The following is a 20,939-nucleotide window of genomic DNA, read 5'->3' on the forward strand; positions in this document are numbered from 1 at the left end:
CGCTACTCGTACCGAGTGCCGTGTACCACCGTGATTTCTTAGTAAGGGTGATGTCGTTGCACACGCATTGCTTTCGCACGAGCCAGCGGCAACGCTGCCACGCGAGCTCCACGGGCTTTTAAGATCTTCGAAATCACAGCATCATGTGTCGAGACTGTATAGGGTAAGACCACAACATGGCGATGTTGTACCGCCTCGTGCTCTCCATCGCACAATACTGTCGGTCACGCGCAGTGCGAGTCGCACGACCGCTGGCTCGAAGCTTTCGCGCGGGGACAAAAGTCAGATCATCACAAGCGTCCATCACCCGGCCACGCTGTTTACTGGTGACTGCAGGAACTGGAAAGGATGTGCGATCAACCTCTCGTCCTCCCGATGCTCCCCTCAGCTCCAGGGCGGGACAAGGGCGATCCCAACTTGGCGGGCGGAGAGTCCAACACCTCCACCTCTCCACAACCCGTGGAGGATTGCGCTAAAAGGCAAGACGCGCATAAAGTCCGGCTGACTACCTTGCACTAGCATTGCTACTGCAAGGGCAGGCCTATTCCCTGGATGCGCACCTATTATTGCTTTCTCGCCTGCGCCCTGCGCTGGGTGGCCAGCGAGCGCATGCTCCTCCCGTGCCGTCTATGGCGGCCGACCCGGAGCCCCACGGGGTGGAGAGCACGGGCGGGGGAGGTCAACAGCGTCCATGCGGGCTTGAATGGTGAATGCAACGTCGGTGTGGTGTAGCAGGGAAGAAGCTGTCCGCAACCCAGTTCCCGTGACGCGATTTGTCTCTCGCTCGCCGACTCTGCCTTCCTCGCCTTTATATAGGTAGGTCACGGTCTGCTCTTTCTTCTTTCCAATCACCGCGCCTCCTCCGACAATAACACCAAGTCCACCTGCCGCGATGTTGCTTTCTCTAAGCGTTCAGGCAGTGTTGCTGGCTGGCAGTGCATTGACTCGGGCTTTTGTCCTCCCGAGACAGGCCAACGGCTCAACCTACACCGTCCAGACACCGCCGCTCGACACAGACTGGACCTACGAAGTCGGCACCAACCCTTGGCCGGAGTATCCTCGTCCTCAACTCGAGCGTTCGCAGTGGAAGAACCTCAATGGCATCTGGAAGTACCAGAACGCCTCCGGCTTGAACGCCGTCGACAACCCACCTTTCGGTCAGAACCTTGGGCAGGAAGTCCTGGTGCCGTCATGTCTCGAAAGCGGCTTATCTGGTGCGTGATATAGATCGATCAAATCGTCACGTATTGGCATTCGGCTGACAGAACTACCAGGCATTCAGGGTAGCTACATGCTGTACTCGTGGTTCTCAACGCTGTTCGAGGTTCCATCGACTTTCACCGGTGAGCGCACGCTCTTGAACTTTGGCGCCGTCGACTACGAGGCTTGGATCTACGTCAATGGTCAATACGCTGGCTTCAACCGCGGCGGCTACTTCGAGTTCACGATCGATGTGACCGATCAAATATCGGGCAATAGCACGAACGAGCTGTAAGTGTGATCTTAGATATGATCATTGGCTCAGGACTGACAAACCGAAAGTCTCGTCTTTGTGCACGACCCGACAGACAGTGACGACTATGTAATTCCCATCGGCAAACAAACTTTGAACCCATCGCACATCTTCTACAGGCCCTGCAGCGGCATCTGGCAGAGTGTGTGGATCGAGTCGGCTCCTGCCAACCACATCACGGAATTGCAATTGTCTGCGGGCGCCGACGGTTCTGGTGAGTGATCATACAATAATCACATGTTGAGACAGATGCTGACGGAGTGTGTTAGTCAACGCTACTGTCTACACTTCGAACAACGGCACCACCGATGTCGAGGTCAAAATCACTGGCGCAGACGGTACCGAAGTTGCTAGCCACAGTGGCAGCTCCAACACCGCGCTCACCTTCCAGGCCGACAGTCCTGCTCTCTGGACACCAGATTCGCCTACGCTGTACAATGTTAGCGTTACTCTCGGTGACGACCAGATCAATAGCTACACAGCTTTCCGCACCGTGAGCAGGGGAGATGTCAATGGCATCGAGCGGCCTTTGCTCAATGGGGAGTTCGTCTTCCAATTCGGAACGCTAGATCAAGGCTACTGGCCAGACGGCCTCTACACCCCTCCCAACCGTGAGGCGATGGAGTATGACTTGAAGATGCTGAAGGACTTGGGCTTCAACATGGTCCGCAAGCACGTACGTTTCATTTCCCCAGAGACGTGTGTGTTGCTCTATACGCTGACATCCTTGACAGATCAAAGTCGAAACGGCGCTGTTCTATCAATCCTGTGATCAGCTCGGGTTGATGGTAATCCAAGACATGCCCTCTCTCAGGCCCATCCAGACCCGGACATTGGACAACTGCACGGTGCAAGACATCCTCCCGAACGCCGAGCAGCAGCAAGAATTCCAGCGCCAGCTCGAAGTCCTCATCCGCCAACACCGCAGCTACCCCAGCATCGTCACCTGGGTGATCTACAATGAAGGCTGGGGCCAGATCCGCGACACCTACTATCCGGAGTTCGAGCTCACCGACCTCGTCCGCTCCCTCGACCCCACCAGACTCATCGACGCGACGAGCGGCTGGTTCGACCACGGCGCAGGCGACTTCAGCGACAACCACCACTACGCGAACCCGCAGTGCGGCACGCCCTTCTACTCTATCCAGTCCAGCCCTTACGACCCCAACCGCATCGGCTTCCAAGGCGAATTCGGCGGTATCGGCGAGAACACCACTATCGACCAGTAAGCTCCCTTTCAACACCGTCCTCCCGTTCAGATCCCCACTAACCCACCCCTCCCAGCCTCTGGAATGTCCAACAAGCTATCGACACCATCAACCAGACCTACGAAATCGATCAGACCAACGAAGCCTACAACTACCGCTCGCACCTGCTGCTCTCCGAGCTCGCCGACCAGACGGAGCGCTACGCCTGCTCCGGCGGCGTCTGGACGCAGACTTCCGACGTCGAAGGCGAGGTCAACGGCTTGGTCACGTACGATCGCCGCGTGCTGAGGCCGAATGTTGACCAGTGGCGCTCGGATATCAAGGCGCTGTATGATGCTGCGGCGGCGAGGGGGAACGGGTCGGCTGTGATGCCTGAGGGGAATCCGTATGGGCAACATGGACCGCCTGGGTTTTGAAGGGGTGGGAAGGATGCGCGTTGGTGCGGTGGACCGTGACGAACGCATTCTACTTTTCGTAGCCTCTTTGACAAATGCAATACTTCCTACCAAGGCGATGGCGATAGCATTGTTGAACCTGAAAATCCTTGTCAGATTACCAAGGAATTTTTCTTTTTTTTCAATGGCAAATATCGGACAGAAAGCACAGCAAAATAATGTTGGGCTCCCGATCCCCTCAAACGCTCAGATTTGTCTCCTGACCGTAGCACCGTACACCAATCGTGAAAGGGCAAGACCCCGCCTTTGTGGACCGCAACCGACCGGATGGATAATTTGATCGCCAGGGCTGCGGATTATAAACAAGCACATCTCAATCAGAATGAGTTTGTGAGCCCGGGTTACATCCTTGTCTAGGCCGTGCCATCCACACCAACCACACTCTGACTCGCAACGGACACTGAACGGACCTCGTATTCTTTGAAGCTTGATGAATTTGTCTCTTTCCCTATCCTATTTCCCGTTTTCCCAAAGTAAGGTATGGACAAAAGAGAAAACGGAGAGGAACATAAGAGAGGGTAAACGCTACGAGATGAGGTCGCCGGCAAGCAACGTGATGCAAGCTCGATCGCCAGATGTGTTGTGATGGAAGAGAGCAAACCCTCCGTTCCGTCCATCTGAGTTCCAAACCAATCAATCCCAGAGCGCAAGCGGCGCCTTTGCAACAAACCCACAACTCCCTTCCCAGTATCCCATGACGCACGAAGACGCACGAGGCCGAAAATGCAAACAACCTATCCCATCCCAAACGCCCGAAACTCCCTCTCAAACTCCGTCCCCCAATTCAAACCACCAACAAATCTAGAACACCATCCTCCCCTTCCTCTCCAAAAACGGACTCGGCATCTCCGCCACCTCCCCGCTCTCCACCAGCCTCTCCCACTTCGCGGGGCTCGCCGGCGCCTGGCTCAGCTCGACCAGCGTCCGGCCCTGCAGCGCGTGGTTGCGCTGCGCCAGCTTCATCATGTCGCCCGCGCGGCGCGCGGCTGCCAGCGGCGTGCGGTTGCCGCCTGACGGAGCCTTAGGCGCCTGCCGCGAGGGCGTGAGTTCCTTTTTGGGCGGCGGCGCGGTGCGCTTGGGGGATGCGGTGGGCGCGGTGCGGGGCGGGCGGTTTTCTTTCTCGGTTGTTGTTGTTGTTGTGCCGCGGGAGGAAGGGCGAGGGATGCTGGGGTCTTTCTTGGAGAGGATTGTGTTTCGGCGGGCGTTGGAGGCTTGCGGGAGCTGCACGGGCATGGTGTTTTGCCGGCCGAGGCTGGGGCGGGCGCCTGCTTTGCGGAGGTGGGGGGCGGGGGGTTGGATGGCCTTGAAGGGGTCGCCGCTGCGGTTGCTGAGGCCGCTGGTGGGGCGGGAGGGGGACTCGGGCTCTTCGTCGTCTTCGAGGATGTCGTCGGCGAAGGTGGACTCGGCTTGCTCGGCGAAGAGGTCGGCGGAGGTGGCGACGTTGAGGTTGGAGGAGGGAGGGGGGATTCGCGCGGCTTCGGCGAAAATGTTGCGGCGCAGGGGCTGGCTGGAGACGCCTTGCTTGGCTCGGGCTTCTCTTCTGGGAGAGAGGGCGAGACCGCGCAGGCTGTTGGGGGGCATTGGGCTGGGGTCGGCCATCTGGACGTCCATGGGTGAGCCGGGGTAGGCGTCTATTGCTGTCCTGGCGCGGGTGAAGGGAGTGCGGCCGGTCCTACGAGGGGGAGGCTTGGTACGCTGTGCCAGGGGCGAGGTCTCTTCTCCAAGGCTAAGGCTGGTGATCTCAGTCTCCAGGTCTGCGTCTTCGTTCGGACGTTCAGGCGATGAGGCTGCGGTGGGAGCCGTGGTGAAAGAGGAAGCGTTGCTTTGCGGAGGAGGCGTGCTGGACCTCACACTGACAGAGACACCTTGCGACGCAGGCAGACTGGCAAGATGTGCTTGCAACCGCTTCTCAACCTCCTGCTCGAAGATGGCGTCCAGGCGAACCTTCTCCGCGTTAAATCTTTCCTCAATCGCGAGGGTAGCTTTGGTGTGCCACTCCATCCTGATGTGCGACTCAACGTCCTTCAGCCTCGTGACCTCCTCGCGAAGCGCAGCATTTTCCTTTTCGAAACGCTTGACCTTCTCGAGCAACGCCTCGCGTTCTGAACTGTCTTTGACCAGAGCGAGTTCCGACTGTAGCTTCATTCTCGCGAACTTGATACCAGTGAGCTGCAGCATCTGAGCGGTGTCAGGCCTCTCGTCGGGGTTCACTCGAAGGCATGAGGCGATGACCATTCCAAGCTCCTTGGAGTAGCGGGTTGGCAAAGGCTTCACTTTTCCAAGACGAATCTTCTGGATCAGCTCCAGGTGGCTGCGCGCGTTGAACGGAGGCTCCAGCGAGCAGAGCTCATACATGATACAGCCCAGCGACCAGACATCGCTCTTGCCCGAATACCGCTCACTACTGCAGATCTCCGGGCTCATGTAGAATGGCGTTCCAACATAGGTGCTGGCGAAGTCGTGTGCTGAGAGAAGCTTGGAGAGACCGAAATCGCCAAGCTTCACGGTCGAACCATTAGTCAAAAAGACGTTCTCGGGCTTCAGATCTCTGTGCAGGATGATCTGGTCTTCGTCTTTTCTGCGGATACCAGGTACAGGCTTGGGCTGGTTAAGCTCCGATTCCCGTCCGGGCGCTGGTGCTTCATGTCCGGCATGGCAACGGTAGAGCGCGCCTGCAAGCTGACTGAAGACTTGCCAGACGAATTCCTGCAAAATGGTAAATATTCGAAACCTGTTTCAACAAATAAGACAGAGCATACCTCGTCGGCGTATGAATGAGTGCGCGCAAGCCTCTTGATGTACCCGCCAAGATCACCGCTGCTGCAGTACTCCATGTACAGATGCAGCTCGTTGGAAGCCTTCACGTGGTGTCTCGACACATATCGAACGATATTTGTGTGCTGCAGACGCTCCAACACTCTGATCTCAGCATGCAATTGCTCCTTCTCCCTCTGCGACATCGCAGCGTAGGAAATCTCCTTGCGCGCAAGCACCTCGCCCGTGCTCTTCCTCTTGACCTTGCGAATTATGCCGAATGAACCTTGGCCAATCTTCTCCAACACCTCGAACTCTGCCGAGGGATCACCATGGTCAGCGCCTCCCGCGCGCTTGATATTTGAGGTCATGTCCGGAGATTAGTGTATGCTGGTTGATGCTTGTCGCTGTTCGTGGTCGTCTGTATATCCAAATCTGACTGTTGCGATCGTGTCATGTGCTGGGTGTGTCGTTGTCCGGGTAAAGACTGCGGTATCTCCTGCCTCTGATTGCGTCTGCTGGACGAAGAGACTGTATATGCGGATGCAAGCGCTTTTCAGGAAATCATCATGCTCGCCAAACGACAGACAACGGATGATATGCAACGAGGGAAGAAGCTTGGGTAGTGGTGCGGTTAGTATGACGGCTGGTCGGCAAAACAAGCAAATAGGTGGACAGGCGACGCTGCGGGTCTGTTTGGTCGGTAGGATATGGCGGCGGATCGTGGTTTACTTGGGATCGAGAGAGCCATGGCGGCTGCAGCGTCGACAGGGTGCAGCGATGTTTACCGCCCGGGGCGTTTCCATGCCGACCAGCGCTGCCCTGCAAGGCTAGCGGAGCGAAGCGGGCCCGTCTTCAGCAGAAACCGCTGCTGGAGAAACGTCGCGTGTCACGTGCACGGCCGCCGGGCTATGACGTCCGCGTTTCGTCCGAACCCTGGAAAATCGATCATGATCGAGTGAGGCGACGCTGGTATAGACGGGACTCACGTGCCACACTCGGGACTAGACGACGCTGTGACGGTCAGGTTATCATTTAGCGAGCGAAAGCGGATCCTCGTGCATTTTTGCTGGGTTGTTATTCCCCGTTGCTGCTCTAATCAGGCCATGTCTTCTCACGAGGAGGAAAGCCCGAGCGCCACCGCGGCAGAGAAGAGAACAACGACTCTGAAACACAACATAGAAAAAGCCCTGGCCCAAGAAAAACAAGACATTCAGGCCGGCCGTCTCAAGGATGAGAATCCTCTGGACAAGTCACATGACTTTTATCTCATGTGCGATGCGGCACGCAGGGGAGACCTTCGACTGGCCCAAGAACAGATCACGAAAGGCGTGAACATCAATGCTCGAGATGAATATGATTACACGCCTCTCATCCTGGCCTCACTATGCGGGCATTTTGAGCTCGTGCAGATGCTGTTGGAACAGGGTGCCAAATGCGAGAGAGACACATTCCAGGGAGAGCGTTGTCTCTACAATGCTTTGAACGATCGCATCCGTAATCTGCTGCTCAGCTACGATTATTCGAAGTCAACCGATCCATTGCAACCGCTTGCTGGCCACATCACAAGTCTTTTGACCAGAGATTCGCCGCAGACCGCAGACATCACCTTGCACACCTCTGATGCATCCTTCCAACTTCACAAATTCGTCCTATCTGCGCGCTCGCCATACTTCCGCAACAAACTTCGAGAGAAGCCGGAGACGAAATCATGGAAACTCGCACCCAAGATCCCGACCGGAAGTTTCGAGACGTGTCTGCGGTACCTGTACTTCGACGAGCCAGAGATCAGCCCGCAAGAATCAGAAGAGGCGGAGAAGGCGGTCCTCGAAGGCGTCGGCACACTTTCACGCCAACTAGAAGTACCACAGGTCTTCGAAACGATCCTCAACCCGGGCGACCGCAGACAAGCGCGGCAAAGAAGACAAGACGACGTCGAGAAAGGACGCGACCAAATGGAAACCTGGTTCAGAGAAAACGTCCTGCAAAAACAATTCGAAGTTGACGCCGACAAGACGAACGAGGTACACTGGAAGCGCGACAACTCCAGCTTCGCCGACGTCCTCCTCCTCGCCGACATCAACCCCGAAGACGAAGACGCCGACGACGACACCACCTCCTCCGACCACCCCACAACCACCATCCCCATCGGCCCCTCCGCGCCCTCCCACCGCCGCCACCGCAAAACTCTCTTCCCCGCCCACCGCGCCATGCTCCTGCGCTCCGAGCTCTTCGCAACAATGTTCACCTCGCCCTTCCGCGAAGGCCAGATCTCCTCCTCCCCCGACACCTCCGACTCCACCTCGCCACCCCTGCAAATCATCCCCGTCGACTGCTCCCCCGCCGTCCTCGCCGTCGTCCTCACCTTCCTGTACACCGAGAACGCCTCCTTCCCGCTGCCCATCGCCCTCGACGTCCTGCACGCCGCCGACATGCTCTTCGTCGAGAAGCTCAAGCAGCGCGCCGCGCTCCTCATCTCGACCCTCGGCAACGGCGCCGCGGGCTCCATCGTCGAGTCCCCCGCCCAGTCGGCCGCCGACCAGCCGCACGACTGGATCTACGACGTCGTGCGCTCCGGCTGGGACTGCCGCGTGCACCGGCTCGAGGAGTTCGGCGCGCGCTACATTGCCTACCGGCTGGAGTCGTACGTCGACGACGAGGAGTTCAAGGAGCTCGTGCGGGAGTCCGCGGCGCGGATCAAGGCGCGGCAGGAGACGGACACGGTCGAGATTGTCGACGATATCAGGTATTATCTGAGCGAGCGGTTTAGGCTGCGGTTTGAGGATTCGGGGCTGGGGGAGATGATGGATGAGGAGGAGGGGAGTGGGAGTGAGAAGGAGGAGGGAGAGGGAGAGGGAGAGGATGACGAGGGGTATGCGGGTTCACCGGGGCTGGCGCCGGATTTGGAGGCGCATGCTGGTGCGGAGGGGGTTATTAGGACGCTTGATGGGGAGGTGGCGGGCGATGAGTTTGCGCAGGATGCGCTGAATTATCAGATTTTGTTGGGGAAGATTGATGGGTTGTTGGATGAGTTGACGTTGGATGCTTAGATGGAGTTGTGGAGTGGCAAGAGAAGGACGAGCGGGTGGAATGTGTTATGACCATTGGAGTTTGTACATGAAGCGGCATTGCGTTGCATTGCATACTTGATATTTCGGATATATTTGCAAAAAAGTGCACATTACTATAACTTTTCATTCTCTTACTTCCGGACTGCTGAAGCTAACGATTTTGAAAATGCTCAAAAATTTGTACAGAAGCCAATGGAAGTTTTTCCCTCTGCAAAAGTCACATCAAAGCGTCTAGGCCAGCTTCACCTGGCCAACTGGCGGTGTGCTCGAGCTGCTCGCGCTGCTCATCATACCGCTGGGCTCGCCATCGCCCTTCACGGGCCTCTGAGATGACACCGGCTGCTTCATCTGCAGCTCCTCGCCATCGATCGTGCGGCCCATCGGCTTGCCAGACTCCTCGTCGTAGTCCTTCCAGAAATCCTTCTTGCCGTGAGCCGCGCGCTTGACCCAGGGGGGAAGGATGCCGCCGGGGAGCTTGTAAGTCCAAGGGTCTTTGAGCTCCTTGTTCTCGGGCTTGATGCGGCCGCCGGTGGCCTTCTCAATGATCCAGACGGTGGTGTTGATCAGGATGTAGGAGAGGATGCCGGCGATGAGGCCGTCGGCGATGGAATAAGTGAAGGGCATCATCGTGATCGTCAAGAAGGCGGGGATGGCGTCGCCCATGTAGCGCCAGTTGATCTCTGCAGCAGCCTTGGCCATCATGGATCCAACGATGATGAGCGTGCAGCCGGTGGCCCAGGGCGGGATTGAGGCGAAGATCGGAGCGAAGAAGATGGCGATGAAGAAGCAGAGACCGGTGGTCATGGCTGTAAGACCAGTCGCGCCGCCTTCAGAGATACCAGCACCAGACTCGACGAAGGCTGTGACGGGAGGGCAGCCGAACAGAGAGCCGATGGTGACACCGAAAGCGTCAACCAGGTACGCGATGGCGGAACCCTCGAAATCCTGCGTCTCCTCGTCGATGGCACCAGCAAAGCGAGCCATGGAGTACATCGTGCCAGTGCAGTCAAGGATGTCGACATACAAGAAGCTGTTAGAGTGTCAGTGCGGGCTCCTCAAGGGTACAATGCAAAATGGACGTACGTGATGAATGCCAATCCAAACTGGCCACCGTAAGAGCTAACGTTCCACTCCTGGACGTTAAGAGTTTTCTGGATAGGGTGGAAAGATGCAACCTTCTTGAAGAAATCGAATCCACTGTCTCCCAGCTCGGTGTACGGGAAGTAGGTGACTTCGGTGCCTCTAGGCCAGGAGATGATGCTGACAAGCAGAATGCCAATGATGATCGCACCCTTGACGCGGAACATCATCAAGAATACGGTGAAGAAACCGCTGCAGAAAATACCGATCCACATGGTGGGGTTGCGCATCTTGTCGTAACTCGGGCAAAGTCCAGTGTCTGGATCTTTGTTCGCCTGGTGGCAACCTGCCAATTCCATAGGAGTTGAAACAGCACCAGTGACAGCGCCAATACCAGCAGAATACGTGAGGCCAATCAGCGTCAGGTAAAGACCAATACCAACACCTGTGGCAAGCTTGATCGAAGCTGGAATGGCCCTAGCAAGCCATTGACGGAGTCCGAGAACAGTGAGAGCCACGAAGACGAAGCCTTCGACGAAGACAGCGGTGAGAGCGACTTCGTAAGATACCAGACCAGACCCGTGAAAGCCGACGACAGTGTAAGCGAAGTAAGCGTTGAGACCCATGCCAGGCGCGCAGGCGATTGGCATGTTGGCGAGGATCCCCATGGCAAAGGTGGTCAAGGCAGAAATGGCAGCGGTGGCAGTGACGAGATCGCGTCTGATTTCTTGAACGCATTGCAAGTACTCAGTGTTGGTAGAGCAAAGGTCGCTCATGCTCTCAGGAGGACAGACACAGGTGCCGCCAGTCTCCGAGACAATGGTGCTGTTGACCGAGATGATGTAGGCCATGGCGAAGAAGGTGGCCAGGCCGGCGCGGATCTCCGTGAAGAAGTAGGAGCCCTTGCGTTCCTTGGGCTACGAGGGTATCAGCCCTATGATTGCCATGCATACTCGTCGTTGAGCGGTTCAACTCACGTGTCCGGAGCCTTCAAGACGGAAATACCTGCCCACGGGGCTGCGAGCAACAGCCGCGTTGGCGTTCGATACCCATGCTGCTGCGCCCATGGTGTGGATTTGCGCTGCGACGGAGTGAGCAAAAAAATGGGGCGCGACAGACGCAAGACCGCAGTCTTCAAGACGAATTTGCGATTCTTATGGTCGCGTGGTCATGCGAATATAAGAAGCATAAGAAGCAAAGCTCTAGCAAAAGGCCTATCGCGGATAGGCCGCGCTATACATGTTCCAGAAGGGCGGGCGCACAAAGATTTTTTTGCTCATTGGTTCGATAACGGGGTGACGAGCCGGGTGGGGTCCTTGGCGACCCTGGGGCGCTTCTGGGAGGGCGAGAAGGCGAGACGGAGCATGGGAAGCGCCTTGGCAGCCGTTGATAGCATCTGGCCGACCAGGATGCTATCTCGATACCAATTCTTTGCGCGCGCGAGCGTAACAGAAATGCTGAGGCTGCAGCGACATCTCCAGCAACCCGTGTCTCGGTGTTGCAGATACGCTGCGACTGCATGATGGCGTCTGCGGGCTCGCCTCCGCCATACTGTCCAGCATGGGGGACGAGCTCACCGAGGGTCAGCTAGGGCTGCGGAGGTGAAATTGCGCGGTGGCATGACTGTACACAAGTGTTATGTCGAGCAAGTCTGGCCGTCAAGGGCTGCGTGGGCTGGTAGGGCGCGGAGTGGAGCAGCGTTGGGATGGTTGTTACGCGCGAAAGCCTGGTCGGAGAGGAGAAGCGGCTCTCTGCGGCTCCACCAACCACAGGGCGCACGATCGAGGCTCATGCCGTCTGCCGCGTCCCGCATCCCGTCTACCGCTTCCCGCTTCCCGCTTCCCGCATCCCGCATCCCGCCTCAGGCCTCCCGCATCCCGCTCACCTCGCGCGCTAAGCTGAGACGCGACTGGGAAGTGCTTCACGCGCTCCGCGTGTCGTTTTGGCGTTTCCGCGCTTCAACTCCTCGCACTGGGCATTCCATTTGCAACCACCGCCCTGCATTTTCACCACTTTATAATTGCATTGCATCTTCAGCGTATTCTCCTTAATACTGCATTGTAACATTATACTCTACGCACCATGGCCGCCCCTTCCAGGAAACGCAAGGCCGCTGTGGAAGATGCGACCGCCAGTAAACAAACAACCTGCACTACAACCTTGAAAACGGCAAAGAGCTCAGCCACTCCTGGTAGCCTCGACGATGGAAAGCAAACTCAGAAAAGACGGAGGACCGGAAATGCTCGCTCATCAACCCCACCTCCGCCTGCACCTGGCTCGGCGGTAGCGTCGAGCAAGAGGAAGCGAACATTGGACTCTGTCGCCGAGCAATCGGATGAAGACCAAGAGAGAAAGTCCGGCGTCCCAGATGGCTTTTTCAAGAAGTTCGCCGAGGAATCGGATCAAGCCCGAGAGAGGAAGTTCAAGGTCCAAGAAGGGTTCTTCAAAAAGTTCGCCAAACCGAAGACTGCCGGCACACCTCAGTCGTCTCAATTCAAGGACACGCTGCCTTCACCGGCGCAGACGCCAACGAGAAACGCCCAACAACTTTTCGATCGAATGAACCTCCGCGCAACTTCCCCGCCTACACATCCGCCCAGCAAGAAATCACGAACACTTGAAACGCCCCCTACATCGCCGGATGTCGAGAAGGTCCAGCCTAACGCTGTCCTTCCGGAAGAACTGCGCGACCTACTATCTCTTCATTCGTCTTTCCTCACAGCTTGGTCTCTACACTCTGCGCATAATTCTGGCTCAGCTTCTGCTGTTAACATCAAAATTTTACTCCCGATGATCACGGCAAATTGGAGAAAGCGAAGCGTGACTGTCAGCGACGTTCGTAAGATCTTGGCTCTGACACCAAACTCCGGCGCTGCTTTCATGCTCGAGGACCGCGCGCGAGCTGGCATTTTCCTTGCGCGCGTGCTTCCAAGTGAGCAGGACACGCAACGGCAGACCACCTACATCGATGAAGCGGCGCTAAATGCTGTCTTCGAGACCTCACTCCGAGAGGCATGGGCCGACTGGTGCTCGAAGACTCCAGAGGAGCTCCTCACTGGCAGATCATTCGTGCGACAGCTCCCCCAGGCCGAAATGGTACAAAACGAAGCAACCAAGAACGCCGCTCCGCTCTACTCCCGCGGCCAGCAGCGCCTCGCAGATCTCAAAGCCGGGCAAGCAGCCGCCAAAGCCGAGACCGAATCCGCGCAATCACCAGCTCCTTCAACCGCCAAAAACGCATCCGGCATCCAGAACCGCAACACGTCCCTCCTCGACCGCATCCTCGCCAAACAAGCCTCCACCGCCGCCCTGCCGGCCGGCCCCACGCGGTCGGAACTCGAGCGCAAATCCGCCCTGCACAGGATCGAGGACGTCACCCGCGTACTGGACATGCTGGCTGCCGGTCAAATGCGCGCGAGTTTCAGCATGCCGGCCGTCGTGCAGCATTTGCAGCAGAGCTTGCGCAATCCCATCACGAGGGAGGAGACTGAGAGGTGTTTGGGTATCATGGCGGCGGAGATCATGCCTAGCTTCGTGAAGGTCGTGGCCAGCGGAGCTCTGAAGGGCGTTGTGGTGACGAGAGGTGGAAAGATTGGGTTTGCTGATCTGAAGGAGAGGTTGGCCAACGCTGGAGCTTGAGGAGATGGAGAATTTCATGTTGAGGAGTGACTTGGCTTGACCATGTTGCAACGCCTTTTCACGGGCTTTCATTTTTGTTTGCATTGGATTTCAGCGAGCGGCACTGGCGTACATGACGCGTTTTGCATAGATTCGGCGTGTTGTGGTTTTAGAAGCGTGCATTTAGATACACCCCCTGCTGTATATCAATCGATCTCCAGAGACCCACTGTACCAGATGCCCCGCACTCCCGTAAACTAATGATACAAGGTCAAGATCTCAATCAATGGGAAGAGAGACCACAAGACTGCTCAATCGACCTGTCGCATGCAGTTGAGACCTTGCCTATGTAGACGTCGAAGCGAAAATAGGGTTATGTGGCGTTGATTCAAGTCCACGTGTACGAGCCCTGGATCGGCGTTCCAACATGTGAAAGCAACGTCATGACCTTGGGGAAATCAACCTCAGATGCAGCCTCGCGACCACACAACAGTCTCCACACCAACAAACGTCTTCGCATGGTCTGCCGTCTCCCGCAATAATGTCTCACTCGCATACATAGTCTCGTCCTCGCATAAAAATGCTACAGACCTTCGAGTCCCTCGTTAACTACAATCATGGCCTCCACCCTCCGCGGCGCGCTCAAAGCAGCCACGAGCCGCAGACCCAGCGCCGACGACCCCGAAGCCGCCGCTCCAGAAGCTGAAAAGTACCGTCTCATCGTCACCGGCGGCCCCTCCTACGACAAGACCCAGCACAAAGTCATACCCGTCAACACCGGTGAATCCATCACGGTCGAAAACGCCTTCCTCACCGCCAAGATCGCAGTCCGCATCCGCAACTACCGCGGCCTGCCCAGCCGCTGCCCGCCCACGAGCCCTTACTTCGCCGATCCCTGGCACGGCAAGGACCAGTACAGCGTGGCCTTCAGCTTCGTGCCCAAGCAGGACCTGCCCAGCCTCAACACCGTCTGGGGCAACGACTTCGACCACCCCGTGCGCGACCGCCTGCCCCCGGGCTTCAACCTCGCCTTCAAGATCGTCAAGGACTTCATCGACCCCGGGCTTTCCTGCGACGCCTACGCCGACGAACCCTGGCTCTACGGGCCCAGCCTGAGCTGCTGGTTCGCTTTCCGCGTGGGCGAGAAAGTCGGCGAGGGCGAGCACTTCGCCGCGCCGGGCGAAGAGGAGGTCACGCGCGAGGGCGGCGACGGGTCCGGGGCGGACGAGCGCGCGCGCCTGGGTTTGCCGGAGAACAACGAGAAGCGGCGGAAGTTCTTCCTGGAGGCCGCGAACCGCGAGGCGTTCACGTTCGAGAAGGGCAGGTGCTACACGGCGGACTTCTTCAATCCGTATTTGGATTTTGGCAATTGTGCGCTGAAGCTGCCGGGTTTCAGCCTGAATGTCATTCGCTATGTGGATAACAAGAGCCATTGCTTGCGGTATGTGTTTAAGAACCGCGAGACGGGGGATGTTTATGTCAATGTGAATATTGCGTTGTTGTGGGAGGAGGATTTGAGGGCTGCGGAGAGGGCGGAGAAGGAGGGGGATGAGGCGTTGCAAGCGGCGATTGGTGGGGAGGTGGTCCGCGGCGAGGAGACAGAGCCAGCGCGAAACTCGCCAGAGGTGGATGGCGTGGGCAACGGTCAGGGAGGCGATGTGGTCAACGACAATGGCCCTGCTGATGGAGCTACTGGAGATGGGAAAGACAGTCCCGACTCCGAATCTCGTTCAGAGGCGAAAGAGTCTCAGACAGCGGACGTCTCTCAGAATCACGAGATCCGTGAACACCTTGAGGGCACCGCGTCCGCAGACAAGAGAGGGAACTCAGCGGGAATCTTATGAATGACGCGCGCACGATGAGACGACATGGACGACTTGGGACGCGATGGATATAAATTACACGCTCGGGCGACAGAACCAGAGGTAAATTTGATATCGAAATAAATGCAAACCTAGAACGAGAAAACGCATTCAGACACTACCCTCCTTGAATCGCGGCCTAGTAGTTTTGCTCCTTGCATGAGGTGTCAGTCGAGTGAAAGTGTGGAAATGTCTCCTTATGTAATTGATAATATGTGGACTCGAGAAGGGGAGAAATGCAGTCAGCCGCTAGCGTCTAGCAACCAGCGTCCAATCGGCTCTCGATCTCGCGGACATGTAAGTGAATTGACACAGAAATTGAGATTTATTTAATTATTAAAAAGTTGACTCGAGATCGGAAGGAATGCAGCCAGCCGCTAGCGTCGAGCGTCCCTTGCCCAATCAGGTTTGACGTCCGCCGGTACATAAGTGAATTGATGCTTTGGAAAAAATAATGAATTAATTAAAATGTTGACTCGAGAAGGGAACAAATGCAAGCAGCCGCTAGGGCGCGGAGCTCGCTGGCGAATGACGTGAACCGAGTCGCGCGATGCAAGTGAACGATATTTTATTTGTTATTTAATAAATGTTGACTCGAGAAGGGAAGATATGTAGCCAGCCGCTAGCGCGAGAGGCTGACGGTCCAATGGCGTGTCTAGATTACCGCGCTGTAAGTGAAACTGTATTTTCATTAAAGATTTCACTCAATGTTGACTGGAGAGCAGACAGCAAGCAACCAGCCGTTGGCGTGCGGGATTCACTGCCGTACTTTTCGCATCACGATCGGTCAAACACGAACAGCTTATCGATGGATTGTAAACAGTAAATCGTCTTCAGTTGACACCATTACATGGCAAGTACCCTATGAAATCATGATGTCGTTACAACAGAAAAGAACAACATAATCCTACACCCCATTACTTCAACGACCTGAACAGAGACCCAAAGAAACCCGGCTTCTTTTCCTTCTCCTTCTCCCTCGTCGAAGGCCTCCTTTCCCTTTTGTCACTTCCATGTCTGCTGCTTCTGTGCGGGCGATCACGTCGATCCTCAGATCTGCCCTCAGTATCGCGATGAGATCTGTGCGAGCGAGAGCTGGTTTTCTCAGCACTCTGGGAAGGTGGAGCGTCATTTGGAGCGTCATCTTTACGATCCTCCTTGCTCTCAGCACTGCGGTGGGAGCGATGTGATCGTTCGGTCTTGCTGGACGTCGACCCTTCGTTGAGAAGAGGGGACTCTTTCATCCTGCTATCTCTCCTCTGTCGGCGCGCTGGATCCTCCAAAGGACGATAGCTGTCCGTCGATGTTCGCACGAGCAAGCCGGCGCGGGTGACCGACTCACCCGTCGTGTCCGTGAAACCCTTGGGAAGAATTGGACGGTTCAGCTTAGGCGAGCCGGCTTCGACTTCTTTCTCAGGATGAGGTCTCCTCACATGCCCTCTCTCACTTTCTCTCAAAACACTGTCTCGCCTGCGCCTCTGCTTCTTTTCGTCTTCCTTCTCCCTGACAACTCTGCGGGCTTCGTCAGCCGCCGCAGCCATAGCGGCTTTCTCGACCTTGGCGCGCAGCCGCTTTTTCTCGCGGGCAGCTTCCTCTTCTACTCGCCTCGTCTCTCGCTCAGCTTCTTCCGCTGCTCTGCGCTCCCGCCGACGACGGCGTCTCTCAGCTTCCTCTTCGGCAGACATCTCGTGCCGACGCGAGCGGTGCCTCTCGTCCCGAGCGCTGGACCCCTCGCGATGAGAACGGGAGCTTCGCTTGCGACCTGAGTGTTCACTGGCGCCGTTTCTGTCGCTGGAAGTCTTGTGCTGGCGTGTCCAACCATCTTGTCTTCGCTTCGAAGAGTCTTTGCTGAGAGTGGGCGAGAGAGGAGCTTCGAGGGAAGACACCTCTTTGTCGGCTTCGACAGGATCTTGGGTCGCTTCAGCAGGTGGTGGAGATGCATCGTCGGCCTGTGCAGGGGCCTCTTCTGGTGGAGGCTCAACGAGTGCTTCAGCTGGTTCTGGTGCGGACTCTGGCGCGGGTTCTTCGCCGGCTGCTTGTTCTGCTTTGGCTGGTGCAGGAGGTTCTTCTGGAGCAGGCTCTGCCGTTACTTCAGCAGACTTGGGTGGTGATTCATCGCTAGCCGCTGATTCCTCCGGAGCAGGCGCCGCTTCGGCCGCTGGTTCTTCAGGCGCAGCCGACTCATCCGCAGGGGCAGGCTGGGCCTCATCTTGACCTTCAGTGCTAGGAGGATCAACGGCTTCCGGCGGCGGGGCATCCCCCGCTGGTTCAGCTTCTTTCGGTTCCTCGCTGGCGGGCGCAGGATCTGGCTCTGCCTTGTCTTCTTCAGTATCTTCTTCAGTGGCAGGCGCGGCGTCAGGAGCAGCATCGACAGCGGCGTCAGCGGCAGCTTCCGGTGCAGCTTCAGGGGCGTCGTCAGTGGCTCCACCAGCATCTCTCGCTTCTTCTATAGGCGCCTCTTCTTTGGCTTCTGCCGGCTCACTGGCTGCTTCTACTAAACTTTCTGCTGTCGGGTGGTCAGCCGGAATAGCCTCAGCCGGTTCTCCAGCTTCTGGAGCCGGGACGTCTGCGTCGCTGTTTCCAGAATCGCCTTCTTTCTCAACCTCATCTGCCGCGACAGCGCCGGCGTCGTCACCGCTGGCTGCGTCAGGCTCAGTAGCTTCAGCCTTCGCGCCTGCAGGCTCTGCATCCGCTCCTTCAGGGGCGTCGTCTTCGTTGGTGGCCTCAGTCGAGGCTTCTGCCTTGGGTTCCTCTTTGGGAACGTCACCTTCGGCTGCCGCAGGCGGTTCACCTTCTGCTTTCGTTGGCTCGGCGGGAGCTTCTTGATCTGGTGTAGGCTCCTCCGATGGCTTCACCTCATCGCCGGCAGCATCTCCTTCAGCGGCGAGAGCTTCATCGGCCTTAGGCTCAGGGTCAGCCTCGGATGAAGGTGCGTCGTCGGCTGGCGCTTTAGTCGATACAGTCGGTTCATTGTTGTCATCGGGCGTGGCATCTGCCGCATCATCGGCGGGTGCATCTGCAGCAGGCTCAGGAGCAGCAACGTCTCCATCATCCGCTGGTGGTTCAGATGGTGAGCCTTCGTTCACTGCGGTGTCAGGAGATGGGTCGGTGGTACTATCATCCTTGCTCCCAGGCGCCGGATCACCGGCTTTGACGGCAGGTTCCTCGCTCGGCGCGTTGGCAGGGGTGGCATCATCGGTAGGAGCTGGTGGTTCTTCCTTCACTTCCTCCAAGGCTGTTTCCTCAGGGGTCGCTTCAGGTGCGGCTTCAGCAGCCTCCTCAGGCGGTGGCACTTCCTTGCTGGTATCTTCTTCGGGTTTGTCTTCAGCCGCAGCTTCGGTCGCATCAGGCGCGGCCTCCACAAGAGAGTCAGCTTCCTCAGAAGGAGTTTTCTCTTCCTCATCTGGTGCAGGTGGTGGAGGCGGTGGTTCCTCAGGTGCTTTTTTCTCCTCCTTCGCAGCTTCGGCAGGAGGATTTTCGAAGATGGCTATCTTGTCTTTGACCTTTGATTTGCCCTTCTGGTCATCATTGCCCTTTGACTTTTTCTTTTTGCTTCTGGATGACGACTCAGGGGCAGGAGGTGGCGTCGGCTCTCGCTCAGGCTCAGGGGCTGACTCAATTGCTGGTGTGGCTTCAGCGGGCGATTCGCTGGCAGCATCAGCCTTTTCCTCGGCCGATTGTTCTCCTGGAGCGTCTGGTTGCGCGACAGCATTCTGCTCGGCTGCCTCAGAAGAAGCTGCATCCGATGACTCTGGTTGGCCTGCATCAGCCGGAGCGGATTCCTTCGGTATCTCCGGGGCAGCTTCAGCTTCTGGCTCCGCTGGGGGCGGCGGAGGAGTAGAGGCTGAATCGCTGGGCGCAGCAGGCCCCTCATCGACGATGGCGACAATGTCGTCAGGAGACTCTGCAGGGGCAGCCTTCTTCTTGTCCTTCTTTTTCTTCTTATCCTTTGAGCTCGAGGAACTCTTCTTCTTCCTTTGAGTCGGCAGTGGATCAGTCGTCTCTGGCGTGAAGCTGACTTTCTTGTCGATATGAGCGGCATCGACTGGTGCTTCGGTAGTTGGTGGGTCGGCCGCCGTTTCGGCTGCCTTCTCTGGAGCGGCGTCCGGTATATCGGTGGGCGGATCTGGTGCTGGCGGAGGGACATCTTCTGGGGCCGGGTCGGCACTGGGGACGTCGGCTACTCCATCGTCCGCTGAAGACTCAGTTGGCGGTCCAGATGACTCTTCGGGTGTGGCTTCAGGCGTCTCGATTGGGGGCTCTGGTGCTGGCGGAGGTGCTTCGTCGGCAGCTTCATCGGCAGGCTTGGTCTCTTCTTCCGTGACTGGTGTTTCGGGAGTCTCTTCGGTTGATGGTTCAGATGCTGCTGGAGCTTCTCCAGCCGCGTCACCTCCATTCTCTGGCTGCTCTTGTGCTTCTGCAGCAGTATGCTCGGCATCAGCGGCTGGTGCTGCAGTCTCTTCAGGTGGAGGAGCATCAGTTTCGTCTGCAGGCGGCGCTGCGGGCTCATCGGCCGAAGGTACATCTTGTGTAGCAGGTGGAGCTGTGGCATCAGCCTCTTCTTCAGGCTCTGGAGCCTCGGGAGGTGGCGCTGGCTCTTCCTGAGCAGGTGCGGCCTCTTCTTTCGAGTCTGCCGTGGGCTCTTTGGGAGCTTCAGGCTCTGGTTCAGCTGGGGCTGTTGCAGTGTCCTTTCCTGAAGGCAAGTCAGTAACTTGTGTAATTTGTTCATTAAATTTGAGTTTCATATTCCGACCTTCATCTGCTGCATGTTCGTCCGCTTCTTTGTCGGATTGCTCGTCGTCGGTGGGCACCGGTGGTGTAGGAGGCTTGATAGGGTATTTGTACACAGGTTTGTATGAGCCCTTCATGGCTTTCGGAGTGACAGTGAACTGCCCTCCTCCACGGTAGGGGAGTACACTCTCTCTCGGATCTCGCCATGCTGTTGTGGCGAGTCCTTGGAAGTTGTACCTCTTGATAATGTCTTCGACGTTGGTGGGCATGGTGGCTGTGGTGCTAGAGAGAACAGTGATGGTTCGATCTGATCATTTTGAAGTGCGATAGAAGTACTCCTTCATGTTGTATCATATCATCGCTGAATACTCAGGCATTCGCTGTAGAGATAAGATCAAGTAGCCCTCCTTACCTCGAGTAGATGACTTGAGGAAGCCTCTGGCGTTAGTCAGTGCATCTCGGGCGAACACGCTACCTGACAAGGACCAATAGGCCGCAAAAAGGAATGACAGCAAACAGCAAGACGGCGATGACAACGCAGCGATGCGCCCCCTCGAAGCTCGTGGGTGCATTACAGTGGTGAGGCGGAATTGTACCGAGGGCTCCCAATTCACCCGAGCGACGGAGTGACACAAACGCCATTCCGT

General features: G+C 57.1%; 7 protein-coding genes across 7 annotated transcripts; 4 read left to right on the top strand and 3 right to left on the bottom strand.

Annotated features, from left to right (window-relative positions):
- Positions 1-654: 654 nt before the first annotated feature.
- On the top strand, positions 655-3,284 carry WHR41_01362 (uncharacterized protein). Its single transcript, XM_069369968.1, has 6 exons — positions 655-1,214; positions 1,275-1,491; positions 1,543-1,727; positions 1,783-2,189; positions 2,248-2,738; positions 2,798-3,284. Exons 1-6 carry the CDS (start codon positions 893-895, stop codon positions 3,135-3,137), a joined length of 1,962 nt encoding a protein of 653 aa, XP_069233326.1. The 5' UTR covers positions 655-892; the 3' UTR covers positions 3,138-3,284.
- A 693-nt stretch (positions 3,285-3,977) lies between these two features.
- WHR41_01363 (uncharacterized protein) lies at positions 3,978-6,680 on the bottom strand (the record flags this gene model as incomplete). Its single annotated transcript, XM_069369969.1, has 2 exons — positions 5,936-6,680; positions 3,978-5,882 (listed from the first exon to the last, which is right to left on the bottom strand). Exons 1-2 carry the CDS (start codon positions 6,299-6,301, stop codon positions 3,978-3,980), a joined length of 2,271 nt encoding a protein of 756 aa, XP_069233327.1. The 5' UTR covers positions 6,302-6,680.
- A 356-nt stretch (positions 6,681-7,036) lies between these two features.
- Positions 7,037-8,980, top strand: WHR41_01364 (uncharacterized protein; the record flags this gene model as incomplete). Its single annotated transcript, XM_069369970.1, has 1 exon — positions 7,037-8,980. The coding sequence occupies one exon, from the start codon at positions 7,037-7,039 to the stop codon at positions 8,978-8,980; it is 1,944 nt and encodes a 647-aa protein (XP_069233320.1).
- A 54-nt stretch (positions 8,981-9,034) lies between these two features.
- On the bottom strand, positions 9,035-11,262 carry notK' (Efflux pump notK'). The gene is made up of 3 exons (XM_069369971.1): positions 11,059-11,262; positions 10,085-10,998; positions 9,035-10,031 (listed from the first exon to the last, which is right to left on the bottom strand). The coding sequence occupies exons 1-3, from the start codon at positions 11,146-11,148 to the stop codon at positions 9,233-9,235; spliced, it is 1,803 nt and encodes a 600-aa protein (XP_069233321.1). The 5' UTR covers positions 11,149-11,262; the 3' UTR covers positions 9,035-9,232.
- A 901-nt stretch (positions 11,263-12,163) lies between these two features.
- Positions 12,164-13,720, top strand: WHR41_01366 (uncharacterized protein; the record flags this gene model as incomplete). Its single annotated transcript, XM_069369972.1, has 1 exon — positions 12,164-13,720. One exon carries the CDS (start codon positions 12,164-12,166, stop codon positions 13,718-13,720), a length of 1,557 nt encoding a protein of 518 aa, XP_069233322.1.
- A 596-nt stretch (positions 13,721-14,316) lies between these two features.
- On the top strand, positions 14,317-15,543 carry WHR41_01367 (uncharacterized protein; the record flags this gene model as incomplete). The annotated part of the gene is made up of 1 exon (XM_069369973.1): positions 14,317-15,543. The coding sequence occupies one exon, from the start codon at positions 14,317-14,319 to the stop codon at positions 15,541-15,543; it is 1,227 nt and encodes a 408-aa protein (XP_069233323.1).
- Positions 15,544-16,478: 935 nt separating this feature from the next.
- Positions 16,479-20,586, bottom strand: WHR41_01368 (uncharacterized protein; the record flags this gene model as incomplete). The annotated part of the gene is made up of 2 exons (XM_069369974.1): positions 20,315-20,586; positions 16,479-20,254 (listed from the first exon to the last, which is right to left on the bottom strand). The coding sequence occupies exons 1-2, from the start codon at positions 20,559-20,561 to the stop codon at positions 16,479-16,481; spliced, it is 4,023 nt and encodes a 1,340-aa protein (XP_069233328.1). The 5' UTR covers positions 20,562-20,586.
- Positions 20,587-20,939: the final 353 nt, after the last annotated feature.

The sequence above is a fragment of the Cladosporium halotolerans genome (genome assembly GCF_011745625.1).
Source record: "Cladosporium halotolerans strain TM138-S3 chromosome Unknown Sca3, whole genome shotgun sequence".
Lineage (NCBI taxonomy): Eukaryota > Fungi > Ascomycota > Dothideomycetes > Cladosporiales > Cladosporiaceae > Cladosporium > Cladosporium halotolerans.